Source organism: Protopterus annectens, chromosome 1.part0 (genome assembly GCF_019279795.1).
Source record: "Protopterus annectens isolate FY-2018-M chromosome 1.part0, PAN1.0, whole genome shotgun sequence".
Classification (NCBI taxonomy): domain Eukaryota; kingdom Metazoa; phylum Chordata; order Ceratodontiformes; family Protopteridae; genus Protopterus; species Protopterus annectens.
Genome location: NC_056725.1, coordinates 1053993971 through 1054003735, shown reverse-complemented (window position 1 = coordinate 1054003735; position 9765 = coordinate 1053993971). Strand labels below are relative to the sequence as shown.

At 35.4% G+C, this 9765-nt stretch overlaps 1 protein-coding gene across 1 annotated transcript; it reads right to left on the bottom strand.

The window, feature by feature from the left end:
• Positions 1 to 8880: 8880 nt before the first annotated feature.
• MSGN1 (mesogenin 1) lies at positions 8881 to 9462 on the bottom strand. Its single transcript, XM_044068666.1, has one exon. The coding sequence runs from the start codon at positions 9460 to 9462 to the stop codon at positions 8881 to 8883; it is 582 nt and encodes a 193-aa protein (XP_043924601.1).
• Positions 9463 to 9765: the final 303 nt, after the last annotated feature.

The window sequence follows — 9765 nt, the reverse complement described above, 5'->3', positions numbered from 1 at the left end:
GGTGTGCAGAAGGAACCCTGAAGCTTTGGAATCTGGCTGGCTGTTACATCTTTGACAGAATACAACCTTTATAGCTTGGGCTACTGCAGCAGTGATCATTCGAACATCTACTGTTATGGTAAGTTTTACTTACGCAACTGTACTTTCTCATATCTTTTCAATCTGTAGATTGAAAACAGCAACAAAGACCATTGAAAAGTAGGAAAATCCAGATTAAAATCTGGACATCTAATTAGCATAAATTTGAATATCAAATCACACACAACTCTTCCTGTTTTGAGTAGGAATGTGGATACTACTCAGTACACATTAAAAAAACTGATGAAAAAATATAATCACATTATCAAAAAGACAATGTAATAATTTCTTTAACTTACTGGTGCTACTAGTATGTTGGTCATGAACTATGGTTTTCTGTGTACTAGACAGCTTTAAAAACCACATGTGATTAAGGGGAATTCAGAAAATTATGTGAAGATGTAAATCAATCCTAGAAACAGGAAGATACTTCCAAAAATATGGGCAGGGGTAAATCAGGCCTGAAGATAGGAATGTTCCTCCAAAATAGGGAGATTTGAGCTGTCTGGTCATACTTCATAGCTTAGTGTGTGTGTGTGTGTGTGTGTGTGTGTGTGTGTGTGTGTGTGTGTGTGTGTGTGTGTGTTTTCCTGCCATATTTCAAGCACTAGTCAGACAACATAGCAATTCAGAGGCTAATTTTCCTGTCTCGCACCTCTGATCACTGAATAGGGAGTTGCATGTTATTCCACTGTCTGTGTGGATTTTCTCTAGGTACTTTGGTTTTCTTCACATCCCTAAAAACATGCCGGTTCATTGGGTAACCCAAACTGGGCATATATTCTGTACTTAACCTTGCCCTTTTGGCCTGGGTTGTTGCAGAAAAGAGTATAACTAAATGAATCCCTTCACATACCCCGTTAATAAATAAATGCATTTTTATAAATATTTATCAATCACAACTAAAATAATGACAAATGTACATGTATATTAATACAAAAAATACAAACCACAGAAACATTTTTTTCAGACTATACAAGTTAACTTTTTAATATTCACCACTCTGACTTTATATAAATCTTTGAATTACAATGTCTAGGCAATTCAGAGGTATGTTTGAACTCAAAATAATCATTTTTAACTATAATGACTTGTTCCCCAACATTTCTGACAAAACACACTGTAAGGAATTTTTTAAAATCTGCCAACATTCCCAGAGCACATGCTTCCAATTACATCTCTCTTTCCTCTCACATCTCCAGCATTTGCTATTTATCTAGACATCTAACTGAGGAAAATTTCTCTGACGTCTGCTTGGGGTATAGAAAAAACTTTGTAAACACTTCCATGCAAAAATCTTTAACTTTCTGGACTTTGTTGCATGCTTGGGAACCACACAGATGTATTTCTATTGTTCCCTGATAAGCTGACTTTCCAGTCTCTCTTCTCTTGCCTCCTCTGATTGATTTTTATAAATATCATGTAATATTTTAAAGCCCTACTGATTATCCCTTTTATAATATCTGCTTCTGTTCTGGACTCAGGAACAGTTGTTTCACTTAGGACACCCATCCCTTTCTCTTTGCCTATTAATCCCTGTAGTGAAGGTAATCTCTAACCTGCAGTCCAAACTTCTTCTTGGCCTCTTCTCACTCATTTAACTGTCTCTCCCTAGTTATTGCTCCCAGTACCTTGGTTTATTTGCCAAGTTTCTCCAGTAAATTCCAGCTCCCTCTTGCATATTTTCTGTACCCTTCCATGCAGTCTACTTAATAGATTGTACTTGACTGTTCTGCTTTGCAATTCTAGAGTTTTACTTTTAGCTTGTTTCTTTTTATTGGCTAATAGAAAGGTATTTTAGTCATTTCTGCATAGAATGCAGCACAGAAGCTATATTCCTGTATGGCTGCATACTGTGCACATTGTATTGGGTGCTATTAATATGATACAGCTGTGTAATGTAGTCAGTGTGCTCTATATACTCTGTCTACTAAAACATGGGTTATTAGATTACTGGCCAAATCTGGATAAATATGCTGTCAAAATAAACAAAGAAACAAATAATGTTCATAAATGTCAACAAGATCACAGCATCTTTTCTGTAAGCAAAGGGGCAACAAGTCATTTTAATGTCAATAAATGAGCATCTGACATAAGGCCTACCTTTTAATATGGCATAAGTACACAGCAGATCTTTTCAGTGCACCTGTACAAGTTTCTTTCTATTCTTGGTATAATTACAGTTAATAGCCACACTAGATTGTTAGGTCTGGGTCATATGTGTACTTTTATGTGCTACTAAGACTCACCTTCTCAGAACAATATTTTTCTGAGGCATGACACTAGCCTCTACTTTCTGCAGTTACTGTCATCTTTGTATAACATGCAAATATCATCACTTCTATTTCTTTGTTATGTTAGAACATGTGTCTTCAGACACACTTGCTAAAATAAACCCTAGTAAGAAAAACAAGTTAATAAACAGTATGTTAACCTCTTCATATTGAAATATGTCACGTAATTTTTTTCCTGTTTGAAACAGCAATTATTGTGCAGCCCTATAGGCATGCATGTAAGTAAACACCGCATAATTTGATGTCTATTGTTTATGCCCAATAAACCTTAGAGTACTTTATGAACTTAACAATTTCCTGCCTCTGATTTTGAATACAGTACTTATTTAATTTTTACAGATTGTCAAGTGTTTCTGCTCCTGTACCATATTCTTGAGTGAGTCATCTGCATACCTTTCAAACTCTGAAGGAAAGATATTTCTACAAAGCCAAAAATAATGGAAGATAGAGAGACAAAGGCCCAGAATTGGGTACAGGTTTTAAATATTGTTCTTATAAACTTAGACAGTTGCTGGAATAACAGGTTTTGTATTAGCAGACATTTTCTGAAGTGTGTGAAGTCAGAAACTCAAATGTCTGTCATTATTTAGTGACTTCAGTCTTTAAAGATTTGTCAGAAAAACAAATTTTATGAGAAACAGACCAAACATATAAGGCAAAAATCTGGACAACTGACAGATATCTGATCTGGTAAACACTAATCTACTTTCAGAAACAGCTCCCTAAAACCATTGCAACATCTGAGTAAATGCAAAGACCTGTTTTAACAGTTAAAAACTTCCCAGCACATTTGTAACGGGATGTTACAGAACTGGCTGGTCCTGAACCCAAATGAATAATAATCATAGCTGTACTGCTGTAGAAAGCCATAGGTAAGTAGTAGGCTAGCTGTCCTTGCAGACCATTTTGAGCCTAGACAATTTTCCTTTCACAGGTGAGAATCAAACCCTGTACTTGTGGTGTAAACACTTTAACCATTATGCCACAACTAGACTCTTAGTAAACATGTCTGAACACCAACCTATTTTAAAAAACATATCTGAAGTATGCACTCATTGACAGCTGTCTGTAGGTCTGGAGTACTCACTAGCAGGAATTTGTAGAAATCAAACAGAAAATTCTCAGTGTTTTTGAAGGTCCCTTGTTTTTATAACATTTTACACATTCTGATTTTTTACATTATATAGCTAATTTACATTTTACTGTGCATGTGTTCACTGCAGAATGCAGACTACAAGAAACAAAAGGACCTTAATATGCATAATATGAAATATATCAAGGACATATGTCAGGTCCAAAGGGGTTTGTCAGTTATCAAAAGAGATATATGAAGAAAAAGTGGGTGGCATTTTGGACATGGGGAAATATCTGTGCTTCAGAAAACATGAATAAGCATGTCCTGCAAAATTGTTTCCACAGACAGAGCACTGAACACACAAAGCAGACTACAAGAAGTTACTCTGTGCCCAAATAAAGGGAGAATTTGGTATTACACAGGCAGATAGAAATAAGGCAGTTCTATTTATTCACTTGTGTGTGTCTGTGTATGTGTGTGTGTGTGTGTGTGTGTCTGCGTGTGTGCATGCGTGCGTGCATGCTAAAATACCTAAACCTATGCACTATGCAGTAAAAACAAGGAAACACAAAGAAAAGTGTACAAGCTTTCAAACTATAGTTGTAGTAACCATGAAATGTTCAAAAATTATAAGTAGGTTGTTCATATATATTTTTTCTTTCCTATAATTTCACTCATGTCTGCTCTGCAGCTTTTATAATTTGCAAGTTCAGAATTTATCATGCATCTTGTATGGATGAATTGTAGTTAGCCTTTGGGTTACCGACTATACCTCTTTACTCAGGACAGTCCCTGTCTGAGCAATTGCACCCTACAAAAATATGAAAAATGGTAACGGGTTCTGAGATTTTAGTGCAAAAAGTAATATTTCCTGTTTCCTCTAATAGTTGCATAAAACAATTAATTTCTCTCTGAAGTACCTTAAAATCACAGAAAAACAACAGAAACAACTCGTATTCTATAAAAAGTTAGCTTTTATTTCAACAACACAGGGAAGTCCAGCCTTTTCTTTTACTGGTTGTGGATATGGTGTATTCTGCAATATTACATTTCCACAAAAAATGTCTCACTTTGAGACATGACTGCATGCTGTTTGTTTGCTTTTTGGTGCAGGTTACCATCAGGTTATCACATGCTTACAATTATTCCTGACAGAATATATACTTTAATGAACTGCTGACCACTGATATATAAAATCTCCTATGGTTCTCTAGCAAAAGTAATTGAAAGGAAAATAAATGTGTTCCTTTTTGGGTACAGTGATGTAATTAGAAGTGGCGTACCACAAGCACTCGGTCAATAAAGGTAACCATAAACACAGCTTATAATGGGAACCTAGCTGGCTATGGGAAAGGGAAGAAGCATAGAAACATGATTATGTGTACACAAACTTGCTTCAGTATGCACAGTCTTGACTTTTACAACAGAGGATTGTCTTTTAATTTGACACAGATGTTTATGATAATGTGCTGCTAGAACTAGGCCATGCAGAATTCCTGGGTTTGATTCCCACAGTCTGCATTTGTTTACTGTGATTCTCGTAATAAGTGAATTAACCCTAGCCATTGCTTCTACATCAGCCCTCAAAAGAGGCTACTGCAGTTCATTGGGGTTTACCTGGTTAAGAAATGTAATTTTTTTACCCTGCACAATATGATGATTTATTTCAGCAACATGATTTAGTAAATTCAAAAGAAATTATTCTGTCTCTTAAAATGTTCTAAATAGTCACATATTCTACACTGCTGTTAAATTCTGTGTGTTGCAGTATTTTGTTCTAAAAGGTTTTATATATATATATATATATATATATATATATATATATATATATATACACACTGAAATGAAAATGGCAAGTACTTTACCTGTTTTCTCATGTTTTTTTTTTTAAATAAAGATATAATACAAAGTTATAATTTGTTGAGTGCACATTTCCAAAATGCCATAAAGAAGAACACTTGAATGTAAGATGATGGTAGGAGGTAGAGATGGAAAATCCAGATGGAATAGTTTCAGCTTGGTTACACTAGAGGGAAGGGAAACTTGGAAAAATTGTGGAGAAAAGAAGCAAAACAGACCAGGGAACCTCACTGTAGTGTTTTTTTTTCCATACCCCTCTATACTATGACTCAACAGTCTATTACATTTTCTTGACTCACTGACAAAATAATAATTAAATGGTCATGTGGTACGTCATATCATTCCCATTGTTTGCATCCCTTTTGCACTTCATGTGCTCCATTGTCCTTTCCTTTAATGTCAGTGATAGTCCCATAGTGTCTTTATAGCATTCCATATTGCACTTGATATTCTCGTAGAATCCTTATAGTATTTCAGACTGCAATTCACTCTGCAGGATTTATATTCCAACCATTTAACAAAGCACAGATTTTTTTTTTGCCAACAGACATCATCTGCAGGCATGATGAAACAAAACAATAGCTTGTAATATCAAAGGACATTTTAGCAAAAAATGTTAAAAAGATCAAATAATGCAGCAGGCAATAAATACCAAGCACTGACAAAGTAACACAGGGCTTTATTTTTAGGCATTTGTTTATTTGTTTTACCATTTGCTAACCAGGTTAGAGCATTGATCCAGACAAACTGTTTTCAGGCTTAGTTCCTTGTAATTCATATTTTTTCATAAGAAAATTATTCTTTTTTCTGTTGTTTATTTTTAGATATGTTAAGTGAAAAGTAGGTAAAATAAGATGGTCTAAGTGGCAATACTACCATAATAAAATTTTTGGTTATTTTGCCATCAAAAGTATTATGTACCAGAGTCCTGTTGTGCACACAGTTGTTGTTAGGGTGTTCCATCTGTCTGTCTGTCTGTCTGCCTTGGTCTTATTGCACTAGATTATAAATATTGTCTGCTTACCTATTACCTCCCACTGATGATACAGTATACATTGTCCTGGGTAGGATGCTTTCTTCTCTTCCTTCTTCCTCTTCTACCTCACCAGTAAGTATATTGCTGCAGTATCTGAAAATAACTAGCAGAGTCTTTGAAAAGCTCAAATGAAAGCAAACTACTGTATACTTTATTTTTCAGTCATATTCTCTACAGCAGTTTGGGATATCAATTAAAAGTTTAATAAATGTGGCTATGAATGTTGACAGCAAATAATAGCTTTGAAGTCATGCACCCACATACTAAAATAAGATGTTCATATCTGCTTACTACTTAGCTAGCAGTGCTGTTTTAAAAGTAAACGTTGCCACTTTTAAATGCAAAGAATGAATAGGTACCCCTTTAAAAATACAGGCCTGATGCAAAGACACTACTGCCCATTCTAGGTATGTTTCACAAAATGTTCTTTTCTCTTTTCAATAACTGTATATGCCGCAAAATACAGTCAATAAAAAAAAAAGATATATTAAATAAACAGTACTTAAAGAATTGCATTTTATTATTGTTGTATTTAGCTTAATACAGTACAAAGCCAGATCCATCAATACTACTTGCTCATATCCTTGTATACATTATATATATATATATATATATATATATATATATATATATATATATATATATATATATCAGAGTGTGTGTAACATTTTCTTGCATGTTATCATTTTATGTAGATAGATCAATAGAGAGAACAAGCTGAAGAGAATGAGTAAATGGCTGACAGTTTTGGTCAGCATAAATCATGACATATTTCTTACAATGGAGTACAGTTATTCAGAAAATCAGTATTATACAGAAGTAAAACATAAGACATAGTTAGTTGTCATTTATTATCCATTCCACCATTTCTTGAAGCAGTGTATGATTGTGGAGTGTGTAACTAAAGCAGCTGTAACCATAACTCTGAGCTCACCCATCTTATCCGAATGCTTGCCTTAAGCAGTGTCTGCCTTTTAAAATATAAGCATATTCTGAATTTGCGACAGTACCTTATAAAGTAAGAGTCCTGATCCAAAGCTGTCAATGTTACCTGGCTGTTGCTGCAGCTCTAGATTACATTTACATTAGTTGTAATTTTTATATTGTACAAAACATTCACCTTTATACAACGGAAGCAAATATGGTAAAGCCATTTGAGTGCTCTTCTATCTTTAGACATAAAACCAGGAATAACTCGCCACATTTTTTGCTGAATAATTCTAGACAAAGTCAAAATAAAGGAAACATGAAGGACCATAATCAGGAAATATTTTTAAATATTAATCTAATTCACTTAAAATGTTAACAGAGCAAACAGGTTGTTCATCAACATGCAATATCTGAACAGTAAGGTGTACAAAACTTTAACACTTACCATTATTGAATGCATTCTCCATAACTTACCATAAAATCAAATATTTTTCAGGGAAAAGACAAAATTATGAGGCAAGTCAGCACATTTAATAGTTATGGAAGCAAGTGAAACTTGAGTCCATTAAAATATTTAGTTTAATGTATCATTTGTGTGGTACACTTTTTTCTGCAATTATAGCATTATGTTTTAAAGTTCATTTAAGATATTTTATTTCAATTTTAAACCACTCATGTTATACATGATCAGTAGTTAATAATTCCTTTACATTTATTGCTGAGTACATTTTTCTAGAAGCTAGTGACTTCTCTTAAGAGTTCTGCCCCTGCTACAACCAGCTGTTATGTCTTTGTTACAGTAATGGTCAAATTACTGTTAATAAAATCCAGTGGTACCGATTCTATATCAGCAGGTTTTGGCAGCATGGAGTGCCCTACAGAGGAAGGCACACAAGAACAGGACATAGCCTGTGTTTTTTTTTTTTTATATATGTACTTGCTCAAAGCAACAGATAAAAACAGTAGGTATTGCAAGTAAGCTGCAGAGCCATTAGATGCTGTGTTTTCAAACACAGTAAGTCAGAGCAGTCAGTACGTTTCTACAAATAGAACTGTTCATAGTAATTTACAGAGTGTGTGATAGTAGTGTTGGCTATTTACATTTCCAAAATTAATCTGTCATTCCCAAAACAAGTACATACCATGATCTTTCTGTGCCGAACTGTGTGCCGTACTTCAGGGTCTTATCTTGTAATTTACAAGTCTTTACAAATTCAGATGACAAATAAATGTTCACAGTTTTTGAATGTCTTATCCTTAAATGAGAAAAAAGTGTCACTCACTCCATTAATGGAACAATCTTTTTGGTTATCCTCATATAAGAACACATACATATCTGTACAAACATATACACAAAGAAGTATGGCACTCTTACATATCAGTATTCCTGATGCATGTTTTTTCTAGCTCTTTAGGATGCAACTGTACTCCATCAAGCTTCTAATGAGAAAAAAAGTGTATAGTCTTTTCACAGTGAAGTAACAAAGGCCACCTGTATCCCTGTTTGGGCTGTCACAGGGCAGCAAAGCTGCTGCACTCTGAGGGGAAACTGATGGCTGTAAAATTCCCTGAGTTTTAGGGCTTCTTACTACCAGGTGTTTTCACTTTTAAGCAGAGTTCAAGCGATTGGAAAGTTCCAGTATATACTGAATAGTGCACCTTAGAGTCTGGATCTTGGTCAATGGCTGCCCATCATGGTTATAAGCAGAAGGCAGGTAACTCCGCAAAGTGTTCAAGGCATTAGCTAGGGCCCTCATCCTGTGCTTCTCTCTTTCGCTTGCCTTCCTTCGTTTATCTTGAGACATTCTGGGTTTTGCTATTGTCTGAGAATAGTCTGCGTTTCCTGGTAAATTGTTCCCTTGTAGATTTCTGCCTGAGTTCCTGTTTTTCTGAGGCATACAAGAAGTCTGCAGGAGATTATGTGGTTGCTGAAGCAGCCTGTTGGCTGCTATTTCCTTAGGTGCTCTTTTCAATTGTGCCAAAGTGAAGCAGCATTCTGTTAACGAGTCTGAGCAAGTGGAAGAAGGAGAAGAGCCACTCTGAGAGAGCGGTGCTGCTGACCCAGACTCAGAGGTTCCACCATCATCAGTTTCCCAGATCCAGGCCGACTGCTCCATTGATGGAAATGCCAGAGCCATATGCTGACATCTTTCCTGCATGTCAGGCATTAGGTCTTGTAAACCCTCCATACTGCCACCTCCACAGCCCTGCTCCACTCCTGTTTCAGAGCACTAACTAAAGGGACAGTGTGATACTAGCCAGCTGGCAACAAGTTGGCTCTCTTTATAGACAGTCTGAAGTCACAATCAGGATGCTGATTTTCCTTTGCTGAAACATGTAAGAGGCTTCAAAAGAATCCAATGTGTGAAAAGTAACAGGAAAAGGCACTTGTTAATTTTTATTAGCATGATTTAGCTGGAGACTCTTTGTAACTCTAATTGTATTGGACTTCTAATTCAGTGCAAATCAAGCTCAACTAAAAGAGAAAGCGC

Excerpts from the sequence above, each read along its gene's own strand:
- MSGN1 (XM_044068666.1), bottom strand. The coding sequence starts at position 9,462 with ATGGAGGGTTTACAAGACCTAATGCCTGACATGCAGGAAAGATGTCAG.